This window comes from Calliphora vicina, chromosome 5 (assembly GCF_958450345.1).
Source record: "Calliphora vicina chromosome 5, idCalVici1.1, whole genome shotgun sequence".
In the NCBI taxonomy this organism is placed as follows: Eukaryota; Metazoa; Arthropoda; class Insecta; order Diptera; family Calliphoridae; genus Calliphora; species Calliphora vicina.
In genome coordinates, this window is record NC_088784.1 from 46,472,677 (window position 1) to 46,499,846 (window position 27,170).

Genomic DNA, 27,170 nt, shown 5'->3' on the forward strand with positions numbered 1-27,170 from the left:
TTTAGTTGCAATTATTAAAATTTATAAATTATATGAAATTAAATCGTTTGAATATATTTGTATGAGCTTTATTGCATAGTAAGAAATTTGTTTTAAGAAAAAACATAAAAGAAACCGCCAAACATAAAATACAATGCAACAATGAAGTTTATATCAATTGTATGTTTTTTAGCTATCAAAATCCATTTATAAAAACAAATTGAGTTGTCTTAAGACTACACCTTAGTTTTTTACAATATCTATTGCCCCCGAGAAGTTAACAAACTCTGGCCAACAAACTTTTTTGGTTTTACCAGTGTTGCCACTTTATTTGTAATTACACATATTGTGTGTAGTTTTAACTTTTATATGTAGCCCATGGGTAATTGAATGCATGTGTAATCCATGTGTAATTTTAAATTCCAATTATATCCAAAAATATATGGTCAATGTATGTCTTTTATCTTTATTTTGGATTTTTACTGAATACATGATTCATGGATTATTCAATGTTTCTTAAATTTACCTCACCACATTCGGATAAAGTATAAAACATCATCACTATTTAGTCGTGACACTTTAAAGTATTTTTCAGTCCTCCAGAACTCTGTTGCTGAAGAGTTAAAACACTGGATCAAAAATGTCTTCCATTTACACTAAAATTTATTATATTAGAGTAAGTTCGGGTAATGTGATATAGACGGGCATATAGAGCATAGGAATAGCGGTATCAAGCTTAAGAGTTTTCTGATCTCAGAAAATTAACATTGAGTGAGTGTACTTCAATTTTGCAGGTCATGGAAATAGTCAGTTGTAAAAAATCAGCATTATCTTGTGGTAGACTTTTTTTTGTGATCTGTTAAAAATTAATTTTTTCTAAAATCACGTGTTTTAAACTTCAATAATTTAATTTTAAAGTCAAATGGGAATATTTTGGTATTGAAGAACACATGCAACAATATAGCATATTTAGTGTATATGTTTAATTTTATAATAATTTCAATAAACCACGTGGTTGGCTAATGTGAAAGATGTGAAGTATGAAAATGTGCAGCGGAAGGTTTGAAGAACGCTATATGAGTTATTAGAAACAACAAATGGACATTTTTTTCGCATCAGTCATTCAATGTCTCCTACGAAGCGAAAATGTATTGAGGAGCTTCTGGTAAGCTTGGTCAGCCGCCATATTTAACTAAATCCATTGAAGATGATTTAAATAAAACGTAACTCATTTACAAATTAAAATACTATGCACCGGCTATGTGGTTGAGTATACAATATTAAAAGAACATGGTATACCACATTACCCGCCAATTTTTTCAATGGCTTGTTTATGGGCTTTTTCTCTTTTTCCCAAATTTCTCTAAACTTGAACTTAAAAGACTTTTTTACTTTCATGGATGTAAACCTAACACTTGTAGTAGAACACCAGCTGAGAACTGTTCCAATCGAATTAAGATTTTAAAATTATAGTCAAATAAAAAATAGGTATACCACATTACCCGAACTTACTCTATATGTTTTGTTACTCAGTATATTGGAATTAGATGAAGATATGAAGCAAGTTTTAACCAAATTAACATAGAGGTTTGCAGATAAATACGATAACAAATGGACGCTTGAGATAGTTTGATTTGTCTATAATTAGTAATTGAAACTAAATTTTTGTTTAAATTAAAGACATTAAATTTCAACAAGGACAAATATTATTCATATAAAGGCTCTTCAATAACTACACATTTTTACTAATTATTTCTGGAAAATTTACTCTAAAAACTTTCAAAAAATAAAAAGCGTAAGAATTTTTGAAAGAAAAATGTTTTACAAATTGTTGTTAGTTAGTTTTTCTACTTATAAGAATTATCCAGTATGAAATTCTGCAACTGTTTTGTGTTTATGTTATTGTATGCCTATTTTAAATGCAAATTAAAATTGACTTACTATTTAGTATTTTTGGTTTATTTACAAGTTTTTACTGGAAATGTGTTTTTTTACATTTTCCTATTTTTGAGTATTTGATAGACAAATTCTATAAATTTTTTACTTTACTCATGCATTACAAGTATTTACTGAAAAAGTATATCTATCAAAGCAGTTACTTATGGTATTTAGTGATTTGAAATTAGTGTCAAGTTTCCGTTTCGATAAATTTGTCTGCAGGCATTTTACACCGTTATACCTATTTGTTGAAATTACGGGATTATTTGGTATCAGCATATTGACGGATCACAATCATTCATTAAATTCGATAATTTCACGAATAAAATACAGATTGCTGACTTTGCTTTTATACCCCTAGTTATCCAATTCCTGGATAAATTGAAATCACCGCAAGTGAAAATAATCCACAATTTTGTCCATTGTCACTAAAATGGTCGTATTTGCTCCAACCATCCCAGAGTCCACTGTGACTAACATTTTGAATTCATGAATGTACTATTTTAAAAATCTTGTATTCACAAAAGAACCACCAACAAATTCATTGATCATGAAAATTTATTTACATGTGTAATTTTTTGTCGAATGTGTAATGTAAGTATGGGGCATGTGTAGTTTATAATTTTCTTGCTGGCAACACTGGGTTCAAGGCAAATTTATTTACAGGTATACCCAATTCTACAACAAATACAACTTTACCAAAAACAACATGTACTTTTTTTTTGTAAAATTATTTGCTAGCTGTCAAACAGATAAACAACAGCAGACTTCAAAAATCAAAAACAGGGGTGAAAATAAATAAATACGTGAAATTTACTTTCAATAAGTACTCCATTCACTTTTATATTATCAATTATTCACTTTTCTACTATTTAATATTTTTTATTAAAAGAAAACAAAAACGTTAATTTAAATTAATAAAGAAATGTAAACAAACTTTGACAGCTAGAAGTGAAAAAACAAATCGAGCAAAAAATAGTCAGCTGGCTTTTCGACGTCACCTTATTAGATACTCCTTGACTGGGTTTTACTCATTTTGAAGAGAGTAAATAAAAAATACTCTCTGAGAATAATTTGCAGCAGAGAAAATTGAGTGTTTTCTGCATAGAATAAACCATAGTAGAAAAATAGAAGGTAGTTTCATTCTCTCTTTATTTTTTAAAATTCTACGTCTGACATGCTTAAGGATTTTGACGTTTTCGTTAAAATAGTAATACCATATTAATTAAAAATTTTCCCATATATTCTTTGAAGTTTGTGAAAAATTAATACATAATTTTCATTAATTTGAAAAATATTTAAAAAAATATAAAAAATATTTACTATGAAATTGGGATCAAAGGTAAGATTTTCATTTTCAAATATTTCAAAGCTAATTTGTGAACATTATTTTAAGATTTAACAAACATGAGTTGCATTTTCCCCAACTGCGAAAATACCAAATATTTTTGCAAAAATTCAAATGTAAATTTTTTTAAAGTCCCTACATTACCTAACAAACGACAACAGTGACTGGATGTATGTAAAACTTGCGAAGAAGATTTGCCAAAAGAGTCAATGGTGTGCTCCGACCATTTCCTTAAAAGCAATATTTCAGTTAATACAAAACGTGTGAGATTGGATAGAAAATTATACATATACAAATTTATTGTCAGAGGGTGGATTTTACAAACCAAACACCAGTTTTTTAAGCCTTTTGGAACGTTTAAATTAAATTTTTTTAAAATTTAATGAAAATTCTTTGTCAGGTAGCCCAAATTTGGATAAAAAAATTGTTAAAAGGTTTTATCTTGGGAGAACATATTTTCGAATTCGGTTTTTAAACCGCCATTTAAAAGATACAAAATATGTTCATAGTAAAAAAAAAAATGAAAAAATTCTTACTTAATATACCTATAAAAATAGTCAACGTGTTTTATTTATAAGTAAGCGAATGTTAGGACAACATACTTAATACATTTTTATTTAAATACTAAATTAAAAATTACACATTTTTTGTAAAAAATTTCTCTAAAATAAAAATCATTTTTAGGAATGTGGCAACGCTTTTTATAATGCTCACAAAATAAGGAAACTTCAAAAAACCTTATTTGAAAAAAAAAAAATTTGATTGAAACTACCTTCTATATTTTTATCATGGAATAAACACATAGAACGGAAGGAGAGAGTAATATATATGGAAAAATTACTCTCTTTTCACACATACGGGCAAGGTCCGGCTAGATCTAGCGATTTTATTTTCATTTAGCCATAAAAAAATGGCTAGATTTAATCTAGCCGGAAGATCTATCCATTTTATTTTGTCTTACCCTTTTTTATTTTATACTTTTCTTGAACATTTTTGGAATTTTTTAAAAATAAAACAGTATTTTTTTATCAAATGACAAAGATTTGATGAGAACATTATTGGTTTTTTTGAAAACAGGCTTCGAAATTGTTTCCAAAGCAAACACATCAGGCATATTCAAAAATCAATTTTGCATTTCCTCAATGGATCCCATTTTGAATGTAAGTGCCCAGAAATTTGTTTAATTTATCAAAAATGAATAATAAATTATTGATATTACAATATTTATCCCCATTTCCCAATCTCTGATTATTTTTTATCGTGACGACATACTGACAGTTCTCATACAAAAATTCTATTAATTGGAAGTATATCGTTACGAAAAACGATAACCGGAGATTGAGAAAGCAGATTAACCCCCAATCTGCTATGGGGTTTAGCACGAAGTCGCCAAAAATTATTTTTGAAAACTGTCAGTATAGCTATTAGTTAATACATAACCAGACTTCGTGGTAATGGAGGCAAGAAATGTAATATTTATGAATTTGTATTCAGTTATTTTTGGGTTTTAGCCATTTTTAATTCAAAATCTAGCCATTTTCAGAGCTGAAGAGTTGGCAACCTTGCATACGGGTGATACAATAACAAAATACATGCAATACATTCTCATGAATTAGGTTTTTGACAACAGACTTAGGTTTTTGGCTCTCTGTTACCTATCTAGTTGTTGTCTATGGTTTTCTGCTTCACAGACCGAATTTTCAGTGCTGCCAAGTTTAAATGCACACATTATTACTGAATTAATATGAAGCTGTTAATTAACAATGCATTTTCGGCCTCTAACAAACAAAAAACAAAAAAAATTTATGTTAAAAAACACTTATGTTATGTATGCTTCAAAAGCAAATAATAACGTTTATACAAAAAAAATCACTCAAACCACTTTTTAGCCTATTGTTTAAAAATGGGACCTTGTGCCAAAATTTGGAAAACGGGGCGTGATAGAGGAAGGTCTTGGCTACATTCCCCCATTCCAGGTTTTTTCCTGTACGGATAGGTTAGGTTAGGTTCCATGGGTAGCCACTCTTCAAGCAGCTCACTTGGGTCCATTCAAAACTGATCCCATTGTGATACCCAAGGGGTAAACATCTTGGTATTAATTATACGTCCGTTGTTTCCAGGCTAAACCAACCAGATTCTCTGATGAAAGAGTAGATTCGTCTAAGACTTATCCTTGATAGCTCATCTAAGCATGATAGGAATGGTGTTCCGAAGATGCGTTCCCTCAGATTTATCAGAGCCGGGCATTGACAGAATAGGTGTGACACCGTCTCATCCTCTTCTTCATTATGGCAGCTCCTACAGTAGTCATTATACCGTAGGCCCAATCTCCTAGCATGTGTCCCAATTATACAGTGTCCTGTAATGAAGGAGACAATTAGCCTTATTTGCTCACGACGAAATTCCATAAGTAGATTCGTCCTGCTGGCATCATATACGGGCCAAGTAGACCTCGTTGTAACACAGGAAGACTCATTGGTCCACCTGCTTTGTGCAGATTCATATAGTGTCCGCTGAACAGCCATCTTGCATATAGCAAGGGAAATATCAGAAAAGGGGTCGATCTCATCATCATCCATCATCGCCCCCATTTTGGCCAGTTCGTCAGCTATACAATTACCCTGATTACCATCGTGGCCAGGGACCCATATAAGCGTTATCCTAGAATGTCTCGCTATCTCATTAAGGGATACCCGGCATTCCTCGGTTAACCTAGATGTCGTAAAGACACCCGCTATTCCTTTAACGGCAGCCTTGCTATCGGTAAATATACATATATCACCAGATATTTGATAAAACCTCAGCCAGTTGGATGCACGTTTAATGGCCGTAATTTCCGCCTGAAGAGCCGTACAGAAGTTAGGTAGCCTGAAATAGGATTTAATCCCATAGTTCTCAATAAAGAAACCACCACCGACCCTATTGCCCCTCTTTGAGCCATCAGTAAATACCCTTATGACATCATCAGGGGGTAAGAGTCCGCGCTGCCATGAATCCCTATTCGGGATCTTAATATGGAAATGCATATCGAAAAATGGTTTTGCGATGCAGTAATCGACATTACTATGTAAGTACCCATAGTAGTTCAGTATCTTAGAGTGCCCATGATCTTTACCATACCACGAACATCCAGAATTTAGTCTCACAGCAGAGTTGAGAGCCATTTGTATCACCATCAAATCAACTGGTAACCAGTTCAGGATAGTAAAAAGTGCCTTAGAGGGGGTAGTCCTTATAGCGCCTGTAATCAGTATCGCAATAGTCCTGAGAACTCGTTCCACAGCCTTACGGTGAGTAGCATTATCCAAGGCGTGCCACCACACCAACACTCCATAGAACAAGATGGGTTTAACAACTGCTTTGAAGATCCAACTGATACCCTTCGGCATAATACCCCAGTTTGTACCAATTGCCTTCTTACAGGAGTAGATGGCTACATAAGCCTTGTTAATCCTGTTTTGAATATTCAAATTCCAGGACAATCTTTTATCTAGAATGATGCCAAGATACTTCGCATTATCTCTAATCTCAAGACTGATTCCATTCAGTCTAGGTGGTCTGAAGTCATCGATCTTATACCTCCTAGTGAAGAGAACCAGTTCCGTTTTTTGTGGGTTCACACTAAGTCCACATGAAATACTCCACTCACTCAGTGTACTTAATGCTGATTCCATACAACTGGATATTGTATCCAGAAATTTACCAGATATAAAAACTGCAACATCGTCAGCATATGCGACTATCTTGATCCTTCTGTTGTCCATCCTGATCAACAGGGAATTCATAGCCAAATTCCACAGAAGTGGTGATAAAACACCCCCCTGCGGGGTTCCACGATTGGCCACTTTTAAAACACTTACACCACCTAAAGTAGCACAAATGACTCTATAACCGAGTATCTTTTCGACTAGTCGGCGAACACATAGATCAATTCCCAGTTCATCAGCCAACTAGCGAATGTAGTGCTGTTTCCACAGATCTGCCTTTGGTGTAGGCATGTTGGGATTTAGAGATGAGTTCCGACGGAATGGTCATTCTCAGATATACGTCAATCACCCTTTCTAGGGTTTTCAGCAGGAAGGATGCAAGGCTAATTGGCCTATAATCCTTTGGTTTAGTGTGAGTCGCCTTACCACCTTTAGGAATGAAGACTACTCTGCATCTCGTCCACCATGTGGGGATATAGGTCCATCTAATACACGCTGTGTATATTCTAATGAGCCATGGTACAACTATTTCTTCGTTCTTTTGAAGATCAGCAGGAATAATGCCATCCGGCCCAGGAGATTTAAACGGGTCGAAGCTTTTGATTGCCCATTGGATTCTATCCCTGTTTATCGGAACAGAGTTATCACCCGGAGCAACAGAATCGGCAGCCCCATTCATAGTCTCATCATCGACTGGAAGGCAACCTGGAAAATGAGTATCTAATAGGACCTCAAGTGTTTCCTTACTATTCAGAGTCCATCTACCACAGGGTTTCTGGATATAGCTTGGTACAACCGGTGAAGTTGATAGAATTTTACGTAATCGGTTAGTCTCAGAGGATCCTTCCACGCCGCTACAGAAGTCCCTCCAGGCTTTCCTTTTCGCATTCCTCGTAAGGTTCTTAAAGTGGTTCACTGAGGACTTATATTCCGGCCAGTTACCCAGCCTCTTTGCCTCGTTGAACAATTTACGACACGCCCTTCTTGCGTGTGCAATCTCAGGGTTCCACCAGGGTGGCTTATTCCTACCCCTGCAGATATTCGGCTTACAGGCCAAATTAGTAGCTGATTGGAACGCTTCTGTAAGTGCCTCAACTGCTACCTCAATATCGTCCCTATTTTCAATAGTGGGCGGGTTTGGTAGAGACCGGGAGAGTACATCACTCTGCAACTCCCAATTGGTCTTCCTCCTATTTAGAATGGTATTATCATTCCTATAAGTTACACTGATATTGAAATCAATATATAGATGATCAGAAAAAGAGCAGTCGTCGGAGACAGCCCAATTGTTAATCATACTGTGGTGCTCAGCACTCACAAGTGTTAAGTCTAGTACCTCACTTCTGTTTGAAACAATGAAGGTAGGTTCTGAACCTCTATTAACTACTTCCAAACTACTATTAAGTATGAAACTGAAAAGACTCTCACCTCTTGTGTTGGTGTCGCTGCTACCCCATACAATGTGGTGCGAGTTAGCGTCAGCACAGATAACCAATGGTATCCTGGACTCATTCGCCTTTTTCACAGCACTACGGATATCATCGTTTGGTGGATGCTCCCCGTGGTCATGCGCCATGTAGCTGGATATCAGCCATAACAAACAGCCTTCATTAGTTTCCCATGAGACTGCTACTGTATCTTCATTACTGTAATCAGACAGAATGAAGATTTTCAAAGAGCTTTTAGCCAATATACAGGATCTAATTTTACCTGCGCCTTTAGCGAAGTAGAGCTTATAGCCCTTCAAACATAGTCCACAGATACGGTCCTGATGGATCCAAGCTTCCTGGACCATGACTAGCTCCTCCCCGTTCTGAGCAATTCGGAGGAGCAGTGCAGCTGATGCTGCTTTAGAGTGGTGAAGGTTTATCTGGGTCACCCTCACCATGCTCCATTTTTACAATAGTGACGTCGGCGTCCTCCTGGTCAGAATTCAGGAGGGCGTCCTCGTCCACCACCTCATCCATCCGTTCAAAGAATGTACCAACTAGTTCGGAGACTGAGTTGGTATCTTCAGTGTCGGCTGGATCAGTGGCGTCATTGCAATCCATGCCCTCTTCCGAGAGCATGGGCTTTACATCACCTGAGGATGTATCGCCTTTGTTGTCGCTACGGTAGACACGCAGGATGATCGTACCAAATCCATAGTAGACCTTCCCTTGTGCCTTCCTTAGCGGCCCCAAAGAGTCCTTATTCAGGACAACGATCGCTTTCCTTGAAGAGCCCTCAGCGTCCGTAACCTTAACAACTTTCCAGTCTTGAGTTGGAAGCTGTGGGTTACAGCACTGAAGGATCTCCAAGATCTCCTCCGGGCTAGATGGCTCAGCTGGTATTTTAGCTATGGATCTAGGCTTTCGGGGTATCTCACTCACAGATACCACCTCAAGCCTAGACCCCGGCCAAACCTCACCCAGTGATGCGACGGCAGTCTTTAGTAGCAACGCTGAGCGTTCATCTACACAAGACATAAGTTTTACGTGACCCTGGTACCAACCAGCGTCATCGCATTGTGGAGGAGTGCCTGGGTTCTCTTTGAGAACTTTCCAAAACACCCCTACCAGTTTTTGCTTCACCATATCCCAATTCAATTGAGATATGGATCCGTCATTCGCACTCCGGTCGATAACCGCCCTAACAAGACTGTCTTTGACAATCTCGCTAAAGGATTTAGCTAACGACCTTTGTGCCGCTTTGGGACGTTTAGGTCCCGGTTGCTGGCTCTTGGTCGCTGTATCCTCCTCTGAACGTTGCCGTTTAGGCCCCGCTGGTAATTCAGCAGAAGGAGGAGCGGTCTTGAGACCAGCAATATAGGCTTTCGCCCAGGAAAGCGAAGCTTGTTGCTCCTTAGTGAGATCCTCGACTTTTTTCGAGCCAAGTGCCTCAACAAAGCGGTAAGCGGAACGCCTGGTGGTAGCAGCCCTTCTAGCAGGGTTTTTATGCCTGGGGTTAGTTTCAGAGCCGGGATTGGCCAGGGGTGATGCGTCTTCAGGACAGGAGGATTCCTTCACAAGACCTGAGCGCACAGTTGGCATATGGGAAGCATCCGTGAGGGGCGACTTAGTCGCTTCCCCCTTAGAGGCACCCGAAACAGGGGGTTTAGCCGCCTTGGGCTTTCGCGGCTTTGGAGGTACTTGGAGAGAAGTCCAGAGGTACCTCACCGCTTAGGTCACTACCACCTATTGCCTTGGATTTTTTACAATCAGCCAATCTGGGTATGCCAGATTGACCTCTTGCGACACCAGTAGCATGCAGACTAGTCTGGCCCGGTGTGATCACCTGACTAGCCTGAGTTGCAGTAGCATTCGACTCACCACAGCCCGAAACCATCGCTGTGGGAGTAGGGTCCCCGGAGATTATGAAGCCCCCGACCGGGTACATGGGGCATGCCTTATCCTCTTCCATGTGTCCTGATGGACAATTACTTGCATTTTATACCTGCTGCCAGGTGTTGAGATAACTGCCGCCCCATTGGAGAAACAGACGCAGACCACCAGCCGCCCAATATGGGATAAGTGTTCGAACAAACTTTTCAAAAAACTATTTTTTGAAAAATCACTCAAACTATTTGGGGACTTATACGGGAAAAATGGTTGTCTGCGCCAAAATTTGGAAAACGGGGCGTGATAGGTGATTTTTAAAAAAACTATTTTTTGAAAAATCACTCAAACGACTTTTTGGCTTATTGGTTAAAAATGGTTATTTGTGCCAAAATTTGGAAAACGGGCTGTGATGGGGGATGATCTTGGCTATATTTTGCTATAAGGAAAATTTAGAAAACAAATGAAAATGTTGGGTTTTTTATGAACTATAATGACATATTTGTTTTATTCCTGTACGGATAGGTGTTCGAACAAATTTTTCAAAAAACTGTTTTTTGAAAAATCACTCAAACTATTTGGGGACATATAGGGCAAAAATGGTTATTTGTGCCAAAATTTGGAAAACGGGGCGTAATAGGGGATGGTCTATTTTTTGAAAAATCAAACAAACTTTTAAAACTAAATATGCACACAATAACAGTAATAAAATAATAGCCTGCAGTTTGGTACACTAGCATTTTCGCTAGTGTATGCAAAAATAAATAAATTTTTATAAAATAACTAGCTGAACCCGGTCCGCGTTGCTGGCCCTTACAATAATTCTGTTTTATATTGCATCTCGATTTGAATATACAGTGTCGGACAAAAAAAGCACGGACTTCCCCGACCTGACATCGCACCCGAAACACTGAGGTGGTCATTTGACAAAGTTGTAGCAGATATCTATAAGTACAGTGGCATGATATGCCCTTAAATAAAAAGAAACGAATGTATTTAAGGCAAATGGGATATTATATTTATGAATTCATCTTAAGGATAGGGGATATACGTTCTTTTTTTTATTTACTCGGGAGCAAACCACATACAAAACATGAATTTTCCAAATATAAGCCAGCAATAGTCAACGATTGGCCTTATGCTTTGTCGTTGGAAATCTTGGTATGCGTGAAATCATTACGTCTTCGCATTTTAATCTGCCACCGATGATTGTTGCCTCAATTAAATTTGGTGAACATTTTTTGATGGTTAATCCTGTTCCGTTGCATAATTTTGGCGCGTTTATGTTGCGGAGAAACATTATCTGTGATCCAACCTTCAATGTTTCAGTAGCATAATTGAGCTTGTTGACATCATAATTTTTTGGTACCAAAATTGCAAAAAATTGGAGGACAATCGCCTTTTCTTAACGCAAAACTTATATGATTAGATTTTTCAGCATTGACACAAATATCCAATTTTTTAAGCCAGATTGCAATACTATCTAAATTATTTTGAATTAAATTTGAGGCTTTTGTTGGACAATCACTATTTACAATTAAAGCTGTATGTGTTGCAACTGTAACATCGTCAGTCAAAGGCATATCCGATGTATAGATTGTGTAAGGAACAGGACCAAGTACACTGCCTTGTGGTATTCCAGCTTTTATTTCACATATATTAGAAGTAGTATTATTGGTTTTTACATAAAAATAACGGTCACTTAAGTATGATTTAAGAAGCAAATAAAACGGTGCAGGAAGAAGTAATTTTAGTTTAAAAAGAAGACCAGGATGCCATACTCTATCAAATGCTTGCTTAACGTCCAAAAAACTGCAGAACAATATTGCTTTCTTTCTAAGGCATTTTGAACGATGTTAACAATTCGATGGCATTGTTCGGGCGTTCCATGTTGTTGACGAAAACCAAACTGACATTCCGGAATAATGTGTTTGATATCTAAAATTGGCTGAAGTCTTTTCAGAAATATCTTTTCAAATATTTTTGAAAATGTACACAATAAACTAATTGGTCTATAGGAACTTATATTGTTTTCGGGCTTATTCGGTTTAGCCACAGTAATTATTACCGCACATTTCCATTGTGATGGATAGTAATTTAGCCTTAAAATGGAATTGTAAATAAAAGTTAATAGGAGTATTGCTTTTTTAGGTAATATTTTTATGTCCTTTGATCCTATTTGATCATATCTTGGAGCTTTTTTGACATTTAGTATGGATATTTCTCGCTCTACTTCTTTGGGAGTAATATGTCTGATAGGCAAATCCATTTGGCAAGCACTATCCAAAAATTGATTAACATAATTTTTCATTATCATCATTAAATGAAAAAGATTGAAATGTTGTCTCCAAATATTCTGAGAAAGCTTGAGCTTTTTTAAGGTCAGACTTACACCAAGCACCATTTAGATATTTTATTGGTACATTCCTTTTGATAGGTCTTTTTAAATATTTTGTTACCGATATTTTTAAGATAGTTACTGAGTTGGTAATTTTTATATTCACGTAACTTACTTTTTAGTTCTTTATTTGCTCTGTTAAGGTCTGTTTTGTTTACTAACTTTCTTGTTATTTTCAAAGTTCGTCTCAATCGCCTCTTATCTCTAATTAGACTCCTTATTTCTGCCAAAAACAAAACTCTATTTCGATCATTCATAACTTCATTTCGCGAAGATAAATAAGCTGCTTCATGGATGAGGTTAGTTAGATCTTCAGCATTGTCTATATCACCAGCTTCTTTCAATTTGATATTAAGATTTATATTTTTCTCTAACCAGTATTTAAATGAATCTAAGTCAATTTGAGCTGACTTGACTTTATACTTTTTATTTTTATGTAAGCAAGTGTCATAATTTACAATCAAAGGTGAATGATATGAGCTTAAATCATCCGAATCTAAAATATTTAACAAATTACTGGGAATACCGGAATAAATAACAAAATCCAATAAGTCAGGAATTTTTCTTGGATCACTTGGCCAATATGTAGGTCTGCCTGAGGTCAAAATCGAGAAATTATTATCAATTACACTTTTATAAAGTTATTTTCCCTTTAGGTTGGTAAGTCTGGAACCCCACCAAGGATGTTTGGCGTTAAAATCGCCACCAACAATGAATTTTCTTTCAATCCTGTCAAAAAAGTCTTCATCATATTTTACATTATGTCTTGGGGGGATATAAATTCAATATATTGATATATTATTACAATTAATGCGTATACCGGCAGCTTGCAAGTGAGGTTTTTGATAATCATCTAGGATGGTATATTTTATGGATGTTTTTACCAATATTGCTGAACCACCATGAGCTCTATTATCAGGATGATTACAGGGAATAAGGTCAAAACCATTTATTTTGAAATGTGTTTTATTGGTAAAATGTCTCTCAGATATAAGAAAAATGTCGATATGATTAATATGTATAAATGCTTCAAGTTCTTCTTTGTGGTTTGAAAGACCGTTGGCGTTCCATATTGCAAACCGTAAATTTATTTGCATAATTTTTATATTAGCATAGTGATCATATTAAGGAGATTTGTTAACATAGATTCGATTCTATCCATTGTGTTGGAATTAATGTTTTCAGAGTTGTTGTTTCTCAATACTTCAGAATAAGATGGATTGTTGGTATGTTGATTGGTTCTTTGGGTATTAGTAGAGTTAAATTGCGAAAAATTATTAGAAATTTCTCGGGCATAATTAGATTGGCGGTTGCGAATAGTTTGTCGTTTAGAAATCAAATTTTGGTATATTTGACAACCTTTGTAATTGGCTTTTTAAACAGTTGATACAACGAGCTGGTGTGTTTAATACCCCAATTCTCTTCGACGATTGCTTCGTCTTGTCTGAAGAAGAAAAGTAGTCGAATTTACGATTCAGTAAGACAATATATATTTTTCGTCTGGGTTACGTGGTTTGTGTCTATGATTTACGATATTATCATGTTATTACTGCCAAGATATAATTTTTTTTAAATTTATAAATTCTTCTTCTAATTTTTTCATTAAATTTATATATTTTATTCGTTTGGCAATAATGTTTTTTATGAAATCTGAAAAATAAAAAAAATATTCATTAATAAATAATTGTTCAACTGTTGACAAAAAAAATAATTTTGGGGCATTTATAAATTCCGTTAGATATTCTAGCCCTCTCTTCTTGATTCTTAATTTTAAACGTATGAACGAATTATTCGAACAAGTTAAAATCTCTTATTCGTTTTATTCGAACAAGAGAAAAATCGAATACCCTAGAAAACACCATACACTATCAAAAAGTGACATCAAGCAAGCTAAAAATCAAAATGTTTTTGATTTTTCATCAAGCGTTGTCGGTGTCACACATACAAACACATTTTCACTAATACTACCATATTTTCATACACACATTTTCACTAATACTACTTGATGCGTATTTTCCCTGCAGGAAGTGTCAATAGTGAAACTATACAGACTTACTATTGACACAGTCACCAGTACTAGTGACTTATTTTACCCCAGACAATGCTATTTACTATAGACATTTAACATGTGCGTTTCATTGGAAGTTACTACTGACGATATTACTATTGACTAGGTACTTATTCACTAGTACATTTTAGTAATTCTAATCTACACTTTTGGTACTTTTCTGAAGTATATGTAAATAATGAAACTGCATATTTTGTTAACATTTGACGTTGTATTAAACAAATTAAAAAACGAAATGGTATGAATTCATAACAGATGGAAGAGTCGCCTTCGTTGAGGCTTCGTTGAGACAATGTCGCTAAAAAGTCACCAAAATAGTCGACAAAACTGGTGACTTGGAGACACTTGTCCCAAGGTTTCCTTCAGGGTTGTTTTTATTCATACATTACCTGTTAACAATACACAAAATTTGTAATCAAATTGATGTCACTGACATCATTGCATAGATGACACACAAAATATGACAAAATTTTATGTTAACGTTCGTCATTATATTGTTACGAAATTGTACTTGAATTCAAATATAACGATTTTAAGGGCTGATTTAAAAGTAGCATAATGCTTTCAAATAACAGAGCTGTAATAGGAAACTGTAACATATCTGTTGGCATTATTAAATAATAGCTTTCAGTTGAACATTGATCGTAAGTTGGCAACGCTGTTTGTTGCGACCGTATATTCGAATTCGAATATTCAGTTAAAGAACATTGTAGAAAGTACACCACAGAAGGCCTATGTATTAGTAAGATCTAGAATATTCGAACTTTGACAGAGCAATCTAGAGTGCAGATGGCAGTGTTATAAATAATGGCAGAGGTTGCAGTCGTTGGTCAGTTTATCAGAAACGCTATTTGAAGAAACATCTACTGAGTGCCTTAAAGTGAGCTGTGTTTTTCAAGAGAATTTGTGTACATTATAAAGTGTGTCTGTATTTCTGCGAATTTATAAACGTGTATAAAAAAACATTGAATGACTATTTAATTCTGTTGTTGTACATATTCAAATAAATAAAGAGTTGTTACAATTTTCAAACTACTAAACGGCTTTTATTTGCAATCAAAAAGCAGCTTGGATTTAAGCACAATGTTCGCGGCTATGATGGAAAAAATGGAAACAGCCAACGAGAAACTTCTGTCTGAAGTTAAAGAAGTTCAAGAAACTTCTAAAGTAAACAACTAGAACCTGGAAGCGAAATTGAACGAAAATTCTAGAACCATCCAAGAAACTTCTAAAGCTACAGACGAGAAACTTTAAGAACTTTGTGTGGTTATAAACAGCAGAGTAGATAACCTTGAAATGCAAGTATCCAAATTTGACAAAAACGTGTCCGAATTAGAGAACGGCCTAGAAAAACAATCCCAAAAAGTTGATAATAAATTTCTCGATCTGGAAAGGAAAATTAATAATCTTCAATGCCAAGACGGACCGGTGCGAGTTATTTCAGAAACATCGAGTAGAATAAAGGCTCCTAGTTTTGATGGCACCACACCATTTAATGTTTTCCAGTTCCAGTTTGATACAGTTGCCATTAGAAACATGTGGAACAATGAAGAAAAAGCTATAGAATTAATATTGGCCTTAAAAGGAAATGCAGCGGTAGTTCTTGAAAGCGTGCCAGCGAGCAACAGAAATTGTTATGATGACATAATGGAAGCGCTACAACGTAAGTACGGTGGCGAACATAAAAAAGAATTATACCGAATGGAATTCCGTGGTAGAGTGCAGAATGCCAATGAGACGCTACAAGATTTTGCGAAATCGAGCGTTTGATACAGCTTATTTATCCAGGGGAGAACCATCCGATTATGGAGCTTTTGAAGATAGAGGCATTTGTGAATGGTATTCGCGATCCAGAGATAAAATATGCGGTATGTGCAACACCAAAGTCATCATTCTTTGAAACCGTCTCATTCGCGCTGGTACAAGAAACAGCAAAGATAATTTCAAAGCCTCAGATGTGTATGTGCTGAAAATGATAGAAGTATGGTCAACGAATTAAAGGAATTAATAGAGGCAGTTTTAAAGGCTTTAAGTAAGAGACAAACTAAAGCCAAAGTTAAATGTTATAACTGTGGAAAAATGGGTCACATTCAGCGAAACTGCAGAGCACCAATAAAGCGAATCAGATATGTTTCAGCATCAAGAAATAACCAGCTGGCGAATCATCAAGCATTACAGGAGCCACCTTTAAAGCGAGCTTGCACTGAGGGACAGGATCTGACACCCACACCTGATGGCCCTACCATCTCCATATCAGTACTGCAGCAGGAAAATAACAATCTTACTGATAGTGGGTACATCAACGGCCGGAAGCACATCCTTACTATGGACACGGGAGCGTCGCAGTCTATCATCAGAACAGATTTAGTAAAGAAATCGATGGAACCAATTTGCAATGTAAGTCTACGCACCGCTACTGGAGAACCTGCCGTTGTCCATGGTAAAGTTAATGTGAAACTAACTATTGGTGGTATTAGCGTAAATCATGTCTTTGTTGTTGCCGATATTGTGGACGAAGTAATCATTGGTGCAGACTTCATGATTAACCACAGCATTACTTTGGACAAAAAGTCATGAATTGGCGAAATGTTAAAATACCCCTTGACGTCGGATATGAGAGCAAGTCTCAAGTAAGAAAGTTAGTTTTTGTTGAGCACAAAAGGTTGCCACCGCAGTCAGAGGATTTGGTATGGGCCCGTGGGGAAGTAGAGGATTGTATAGACAATGGTTTGTTGGTGTAACAATGGAGGCCCTCGTTGAACAGTGCAACGACAGAATGGTTCCTGTTGGAGTGCTTGGTTTGCTCCGCAGAGAAAATATCATCCGGCCGGGTTCAAAGATGGGTGAAGGTGCTTCAGCAAAAAAAAGAAATGCATGAACTCGTTCGGAGACGAATTAAAATGACAAATGACCAAATGAAAACCAGATATAGCTCACAATGTAATAAGGGTTTGTCATCCAAATTAAGGAATCACTGCAAAGGTCCGCATAGGGCAGTTAAGAAATTGGACGACATGGTTTATAGAATACGGAAATGTGGAAGACCGATATCGGGAATTAAGGTTGGACATCTGAAACGACTAGCTGCCTATGGGAGAAGTGAATCTATGCCTATTCGGGACGAACAGGCTTAAGCGGGGGGCAGTGTTACGAAATTGTACTTGAATTCAAATATAACGATTTTAAGGGCTGATTTAAAAGTAGCATAATGCTTTCAAATAACAGTGCTGTAATAGCAAACTGTAACATATCTGTGGGCATTATTAAATAAAAGCTTTCAGTTGAACATTGATCGTAAGTTTGCAATGCTGTTTGCTGTGACCGTATATTCGAATTCGAATATGCAGTTAAAGAACATTGTAGAAAGTACACCACAGATGGCGTATGTATTAGTAAGATCTAGAATATTCAAACTTTGACAGTTAAAGACCAATCTAGAGTGCAGATGGCAGTGTTATAAATAGTGGCAGAGGTTGCAGTCGTTGGTCAGTTTATTAGAGACGCTATTTGAAGAAACATCTACTGAGTGCCACATTATAAAGTGTGTCTGTATTTCTGCGAATTTATAAACGTGTATAAAAAAGCATTGAATGACTATTTAATTCTGTTGTTGTACATATTCAAATAAATAAAGAGTTGTTACAATTTTCAAACTACTAAACGGCTTTTATTTGCAATCAAAAGTATCCTGTTTATTTAAAGGAAATAAACCAGCGTTTTGAAAAGGTTAAAACGTAACAATATTGATGTATCTTTTTGTCTCATTGATATCATTTGTCATAACACTGATATCAAAATTCTGATGATAGGGCATCATCAATATGAAGATGCATTTTTATATGAGTGTATAGGAACAACAGAATAATATACATACATATATATATATATATGTATATTATCCTGTATATTAAATGCATATATATATATGTTCTGTAATTGATTTTAATAAATAAAATTGAATAATAATTATAAACGAATTTGTTTGAATTTTTCTCTGATCAGTGTTGTCCCATTTTGGAAATATCAAAAGGTGGCAAGTCTATTTTCATTATACTTTTAACTTTTGAATAAAACGTACATAGATGACAACTAGATAGGTAACTGCCATGATATAAAAAATTACAAGGTAGTTTCATTTATATTTTTTTGACAAGAAAGGGGATTTTTGAAGTTTATTTTATTTGTAAATATTCAGTGGAGCGTTGCCACATTTAGAAAAAGGTTACAATACTCCGAGAAATTTTCAATGAAATATGTGTAGTATGTAACAGTTCACAATACTGTAATTTATATTTAAAATAAATAAAAAACGGATTAATCTAACGGATAAATTAAGAGCTGCCCGAAGATAGTGATACCTTTTTCAATCAGACTTTAAAAAAATGGATGTTTTTAAATTTATCAGAGGAATTCTAACGTTGCCGCAACTGTTGCATCAAAAGGATTTTGTGGTCGACTTTCTTTTATAAAACTAGCCTATGCTACAAACGTGTTACTGCAGTCTTTACTGAAACTACTTTGTTGTTGGCTAGATATTTGAGAGAAGACTTTTATCCCTAATAATATGTTTGATCAATAGTCACGATGTTAACCAATTGGAGTGAACTTTTAGTGTCTTTCGTTTATCTATTTATGGTTCTTAAGCTTTATTTGAAACGCAATATATGCTTTGTCTTCAATTGTATACCCTTGCTGGACGAGAGACGCTATGAAGAACGTGTTACCAATTATGCCGTTTTTCATTATTGCTCGGGATGTTGGTGATTATGGCAAGTTCCTGGAGTTTATATTGAAAACTATAGAGCGTGAACAAGCTGATAGTGTGCAGGGCTGTGGGAGTTTATTGAGGTAAAGCGCAGCGTAAAGGGACAATTCCATTGCATTGCCGGAGACTTTTAGAATCTTTGGTAACGGGTAAGAAGATAAAACCACAACAGAGCCAGCTGTTAAATGATATAGTAGAATATCGTCAAATATTCCACTGTATCATTCATCATACCATTTATCTGACAGTTGTCCCAATGAAATTGTCTCTCAAATCTTATTAAGAGATTACACAAACGGTTGTACATTCGTAAAATTGTTCTCTTATTCGTGGAGGTGCAAGAGGTTTGTGCTGGCAAACAGCTTTGTGATTTAGTTGCAGATATAACCACAATCATGCATAAACTAAATCATTATGCTAACGATACTCAGGAATTGAAAACCTTGGCCAGAATTGTGTTGCTGTTCAATACCTAGGATAAACGCACAATAATATTTTGAATAAAATATTTTTTTATTTTATTTATATTTGAAGTATCTATACTTCAATAAAGGCAAAAATCGGATTAAGTTTAATGAATATGGTAGCTTTGTTTTAGACATAAACTTCAAATCCCCTTTATTGTCAAATGCTTAATTAGGTTGACATAAAGAGAAAATGAAACTACCTTGTATTTGTTATATCATGGGTAACTGCGAGGCCAAAACCTAATTGAAAAAACAATTTGTTGTTATAATTAATTTGTTAAACTGTTTTCCTGATGATGCTAAATAAATAAATAGAAAAATTAGACGTTATCATAATTGTAAATACTTATATTTAATTTTTAGTGACGAAAATACTGTTATAAATCATACTGGAATGCTGTCAATATCACAATTAGGTGCTAACGCAAATGATCATGACATTTGGAGGCGTCCAAGATCTGAATCTTCCGCGGATGCTGAAAGTGTTTACATGCCGAATATGATTGTTGATTCCAGTTACCAAGGAATGAATTCCAGAAAATCAAGTGTACGTATTTAATGTGTATATTAAACAAAATACATTAATTAAATTGTTCCTTTCATTTAGATTAAAAGCATAAAAATTAAAAAAAAAACATATCCATGCATTGGTAGCATAAAAGAATGGTGCATCGCGTGGTGGCACTCAGGGCGTGAGGACTCAGATGATTATCCATATGAACAAGAAGATCCATCTGATATTGGGTATGTTTACATTTTACATTTTTTTACATTTACATTTTTTGCAAATATCAAATTGGCCCTAGCATAGTCGAATACACCATTGAAAGTTATTTTCAAAAGATGATATTACTTTTTCGCAGTTGTCAAAAAAGTTACAATAAAAAAATAAAAAAAGTAATACAAATTTAAGAAAATTATGACTTTAAAAAATCGATTTTGGAGGTGAGGTTTTTATTACAAAACCACCCGATAAAAATGTTATCGTAAATAACACACCATTTGCCATCGCGGGGTCAAAATTTGGTTATAATCCTAATGTATATATACTAGGGTATTAAATCGATTAACCTTTAATCGGTTAACCGATTAATTTTGGACGGTTAACTGTTCGAATAATTTAAAAATGCCCATTTTCAAATAACAAATAAACCGATTAATTTGTGTCGATTAACTGAAATTCCTTTTTTTTGCACTTTAAAAAAAATTTTTGTATTTATGTTTCCCTTTCAATTCAAATACAAATTTCAAATCTTATATATAAAAAGAAGTGTACATTTTGATGTCACCACTAACTGCCAAAACGGGTCGACCGATTTCAACCAAAATTTCAGGGTACGGATGGTCTGTAGATGGTTTATGTGAAGTTTGCACGAAATCGCCATAGTGGCTCCGGAGATATGGCTGAACCGATTTTTATCAAATTTTTAGTGAATCTTCAGATTTTTTTATTTTCGGTCTGTGGGCGGAGGGGCGTTGTAAAATCAAATGTTTACACTATACCGCTAATGACACTATACCTAATGATTTCAAGGTCAGAAAATAAAAAAAAGTTTAAAAAAATCCAACAAAAAAAAAATTTTCAAAAAATTATTTTTATTTTTTCATTCGAGAAATAAATGCTACAACTTTGTCAAGTGACCACCTCAGTGTTTCCAGTGCGATGTCAGGTCGGGGGAGTCCGTCCTTTTTTTGTCCAACACTGTATATTCAAATCGATATGCAATATAAAACAGAATTATTGTAAGGGCCAGCAACGCGGACAGGGTTCAGCTAGTTAAAATTATATATTTTTTGAACATCCAATGAACATGATTAGTGAGTATGTATAACAACTGACATATTTAATTTACATGTCTTTGCAACTTTGTTTGTATTTACATGTATAGACGAAACTTTTTTTAAATGTGTTTTTTTATCATAAATAAACGAAACTATTAAATTAATCAAAATCTAAAACAATCCAAAAAGGAATATTCTTTATCATGCTTTTGATTTCTCCAACATATACAATCAGCGAGAGAGCTTTTTCCAAGAAAAGTTTTATTAAATCTAAAGAAAAAAATCGTTTAAATTATTTTCTTTTTATAAAAGATTATTTCAGAAGATCTCACTAAAACCCTAAACATCTCACACATCGCTCATTTGCTGCAAAAGTCGAAAAAGTCAAAAAAAGGCGTTTCGAGAAAAACGTCTTTGAATGTTTTATGACATCTATTTCTTAAATAAATGTTCAACAAATCATGCGATTTCAGAAATATAAATAGTAGATTTTAATATCTTTATAATCTTTATTTAACCCAAATTTTTACTTATCAAATATACGAGAAAACATGAATTTGAATTTTGATGTTTACAAAAAAAACACTCTCACACAAAAAATAATTAACTTTTTTGAAAACTGATAAAATATATGAAAAAAATATTAACCGAATAAATCTAAACCTCGATTAATTATTTGCTCGATTAACCGATTAAACCAGAAACCCCATTAATTGAATACCCTAATATATACTAGAGCAACTCACTCCAAAATAAACCTTGGTTGGTTTTATGATGTTTCTCAAAATATGTTCGGGGTAGTCATAACCGTTAGTAAGCCGGACCGTTTAAAAACACATTTTTATTAAGTTCTTTAAAAAACTATATTTTATTTTTTTTAACGTTTATTGAATACAAAACAAGAATATTTACACTATAATAAACACTACTTAACAATATTTAATATTTTTTAATATATTCAACGTCCCATGTTCGGACTCTCTAGTATTACTAATATAATAATTGGTTTTAACAAATTTGAAATGAGGTTTTTACTATAAATAAAAAATATATAATGAGATATTGTTTTTTTTTGCAATGAAAAGTTGTTAAAAAAATATATATGTGGTGTCATTTTAGACCTTTCCTACCTGACGGTACTTATAAATACAAAATATTTGTTTGAATGACTGGATCATCCTTATTAACATTTGTACACTCTATTTTAATTGAACCAGTAAATATTAGGTTAAACGGCTACCAAAACTGTGCTAAAGTCCAACACCATGGCGGTGAGTCTTTGATGGTGTGGGAGTGGTGTGGGCTGTATGTCAGCTGAAGGACTTGGGAATCTTGTATTCATTGCAATTACAATGAACATCCGAGACTACTTACAAATATTAAAGGACAATCTGAAAGTAAGTGCTGAAAAATTAGGTCCTGTAACACCATGGGACGTTCAGAAAGACAAATACCCAAAGCACACAGCAATAATTGTTAAGGAGTGACTATTTTATAACGTGCCTAAGCAGTTATATTAATCCGTAATCTACAGGCCTTAACCCAATAGAGCTCCTGTCGGAAATTTTAGACCGGAATATTGGAAAACGAAGCATTTCATCTAATGACAAACTCCGAAATTGGCATTCTTCCTTCTAGATTAGGTCTGCGGTGTCCCTCCTTCTTAATCGAGTGTGGCCACGGTTATCTAGTATGTTGCGGGCCAGCGGGTTTGGGTGAACTTCAAGTTTTTTTTAAATATTTTTGTACGTTTTTCGAGATTTCAGTTTTTACAATGGGCACGTTTAGATCTTTGTGTATATTCGCGTTTTTGATATACCAGGGGGCAACTGTGATCATTCTTAGAAACTTGTTTTGGCGTCTTTGGATTTTTTCTACATTTGACGCTGAGGCCGTGCCCCATAACTGTATGCCATAACACCATATCGGTTTTATGATCATTTTATAAAGTAGAAGTTTACAATCTAAACTAAGCGTGGAGTTTCTGCCAATAAGCCAATTAATTTGAATTGATTTCAATTTCATTTGAGTCAACTTTGCATCTATATGACTTTTCCATGTAAGGCGACGATCGAGATGTATTCCGAGGTATTTCACTTCCGATTGTTGAATTATTGTTTGGTTATTGATATGAATAGGGGGGCATGATTCTCTACGCAATGTAAATGTAATGTGTGTACATTTTTGCTCGTTGACTTTAATTTTCCATTGTTTTAACCATTTTTCTAATTCAAATATGTGGTTTTGTAAGTAACGAGACGCTTCTTGAGGGTTTTCATGAATGCTTAGAATAGCAGTATCATCAGCAAATGTTGATGTATGAGTGCGATTGTTAGTTGGCATATCAGACGAATACATCAAATATAAAAAAGGTCCCAGGATACTGCCTTGGGGGACTCCAGCTTCAATGGGTTGTGCAGTACTTAAAAAGTTTCCCTCTTTAACCTTAAATGTTCGACCAGTTAAATAGCTTTCCAACAGCTTATGTGTGTTTGCCGGTAAATTTTGACTCAATTTGTATATTAATCCAGTATGCCATACCTTATCAAACGCTTGAGAGATGTCGATGAAGAGTGCAGAACAGTATTTCTTTTCTTCAAACGCTTTTCTCACCATATTTACAAGTCTATGGGTTTGTTCGATAGTACTGTGTTTTCTTCTAAATCCAAATTGATGATTCGGAATACAATTGTTTTCAGTTAACATCGGGTACAACTTGTTCATAAGTATCTTCTCAAATAGCTTTGATATATTAGACAATAGGCTGATGGGTCTGTATGATTCTACTTTTGTGTGATCTTTTCCCGGCTTGGGTATCATGGTAATCAGTGAAACCTTCCATTCTGGAGGATAATATTCAAGTCGTAATATAGCATTAAAAATAAAAAGAATTATTTTTATTGCTATCCGGGGTAGCTCCATAAGCATCTTGTTGCTGATCTTGTCCATACCAGGCGCTTTCTCGGGATTTAAATCAGCAATAGCATTTTCGATCTCTCGAATCTCAAAACGTAGGGGTACGGCTGCTCCAAAATAGGGTGCAACAGGTGGCAACTCAATTGCTTTGTTTGATATGTTCGGTGTAAATACTTTTTTTTAAATGATTAACAAACAGATTCCCTTTTTCAGTATCATTTCTTGCCCAACCACCACTTGAATTTCGCAAGGGGGGCTTACATATAACGGGTCTTTTAAGATTTTTTGTTGCACGCCATAATGAGTAATCCGATTGCGGGGTTGCGTCTAGGCTTTCTAAATATTTATTCAGTGATTCCATTTTTCGAAATTCCAAGAGCTTTTTAAGTCTTTTTATACAATCTTTAAGCTTCGATTTTAGTTGGGGGGATTTGTGCAATTGCCACTCTCTTCGAAATCTTCTTTTTTCATTTAAGAGCCGTTCGACATCTGCAGAATTAATTATATTATATCTGAATTGTGGGGGGGTTTGGGTAGCATGTTGAGCAGCCATTCTGAGATTTTTATCGAAATTGATAAGAGAGTGATCGATGTTTTCTGGTGTTCTTTGCGGTATGTTTTCCGAGCAATGTGTACTGAGGTATTTTTTATATTTGAGCCAATTTATTCTTGTGCCTGCCATCGCTAAATTACCAGTCGGGATACAATTTATAGGGGGCTCAATAAAGTAATAATAGTGGGTGAGTGATCTGAAGATAGTTCCAGCGAGGATTCAATTTGAATCATTTCTCTAGGGATATTTTTCATCACGCTAAAATCAATAACATCCGGTATTTTTCGTGGGTCAGTAGGCCAGTAAGTAGGTTGGCCGCTCGAAAGCACATGCAAACCCATTTTAGAAATTGAGTCGAACAAAACACGACCTTTAGGGGTAATCAGTCGTGATCCCCAGAATGTGTGCTTAGCATTATAATCACCAGCAGCCAGGAAACGGGGGCCTAGTGATTTAAAAAATCTATTATATTGACTTTCTGTAATTGAGAATCTTGGGGTGAGTATATCGATGAAATCACTAAGTTTCGATGAAAATCTTCAAGACAGATTATAGTAGCTTGAAGATAATCTTCGCAAAAATCACACATTAAGTAGTGTTTTATTCGAGCTTTTATTAAAATTGCCGAGCCTCCGCATGCTCTACCTCTGGGATCTTTGGTGTCATATATTACATATCCATTTATTCGAAAGGAACTTCTGGACGTCAAATGAGTTTCAGAAACCAGCATTACATCAATTTGTTGGTTTCTTAAAAAATATTCGAGTTCGTTTTTGTGTTGGCGTATGCCGTTTGCATTCCAAAAACATATTCTTAGGCAGTTCATGGTCTGTTATGCACAGCCTGCAATAACATTGATTGCATCTTAAGCATTTCTTGCATCATGTTACTCATTGAGTTTGTTAAGTTATTTACCGATTGCACAAGAGTTTCTATTGTAGATTCTAGTCTGGTAAAATTGAAAATTGGCGTTTGCTCTCTTACCTCTGGGTTCATATTTTCGTTTTGGAGTTGACGGACTTGCGGCTGAGTTTGGTTGTTTCTAAGTACATTTGCATATGTTACTTTGTTGTCATATGTCTGTTGCAGTTCAAATTGATGTTATTTAATGGCTGAGCAGGGAAAATCTTTGGTTTCTGGCTTTGTGATTTTTTAACAAATGAGTAGACAGGACAACCCCTGTAGTTTGCTGTGTGGTTACCTCCGCAATTGCTGCATTTTTTTATTTTAGGATCATCTTTAGATTTGTTACATTGGGATGTGTTATGCAACTCCCCGCAAATGACACATACTGGTGGCAATTTGCAATATGCCTTGGTGTGTCCATATTCTTGGCAATTCATACATTGAACGGGGCCAAATCGTTTGTGTGGTTCTTCTACCGTAATTTTACGATGCAATAAGTACTTCAAGTTATATATGGGATGTGTTTCATTTTTTTCAGGTTTATGTCACCGGGTTCAAGTTCAACACAGAAGAGTGGTTGGGGTATTTTTTCGCGATTTCTAATATTTATCACATTTTTTGTCTTATAGCCTTTATCTTCTAAGCTTTGCTTTATTTCGAGTGGTTCAACATTACAGTCAATACCCTTTATTACAACTTGTAGACCCTTGCTTCCTTTCAGCTGATAAGTGTAAAAACTTTTCTTTTGAGTTTCAAAATATGTTACAACCTTTCTATAATCGTTTTCACTATTGACCTGTATTTTAGTTTCATGAATCGTGCCTTTCTTGATTGGGATTACGTAAAAAGAGTTCTCTCCTATTAATGAGATCAGGCTCTGAACCAGTGGATTCGAATTATTTTCTCTCAAGTAAATGGGGGGTGGTTTTGTAGAATGGATTTTATTTACTGGTTCATTAGTTTCACATTCCAGAATAGAAAAACGATTTTCATTGTTTAGTCTATGAGGTTCACTATCCTTATATA

The 27,170-nt window shown here is 35.0% G+C and overlaps 2 protein-coding genes across 2 annotated transcripts in view; one reads left to right on the forward strand and one right to left on the reverse strand.

Moving 5' to 3' along the window:
- The window catches only part of LOC135959717 (uncharacterized), a 31,242-nt gene extending 22,497 nt beyond the window's left edge, over positions 1–8,745 (reverse strand). The window contains exons 1-2 of the mRNA XM_065510745.1: positions 8,683–8,745; positions 7,499–8,618 (exon numbers count right to left, since the gene is read on the reverse strand). Coding sequence (XP_065366817.1) covers positions 7,499–8,548 — 1,050 coding nt within the window. The 5' untranslated portion in view covers positions 8,549–8,618; positions 8,683–8,745. The remainder of the gene's footprint in view (positions 1–7,498; positions 8,619–8,682) is intronic.
- Positions 1–27,170, forward strand: part of mAChR-A (muscarinic Acetylcholine Receptor, A-type) — a 60,591-nt gene that overhangs the window by 26,617 nt on the left and 6,804 nt on the right. The window contains exons 2-3 of the mRNA XM_065513791.1: positions 20,351–20,534; positions 20,595–20,731. Coding sequence (XP_065369863.1) covers positions 20,351–20,534; positions 20,595–20,731 — 321 coding nt within the window. The remainder of the gene's footprint in view (positions 1–20,350; positions 20,535–20,594; positions 20,732–27,170) is intronic.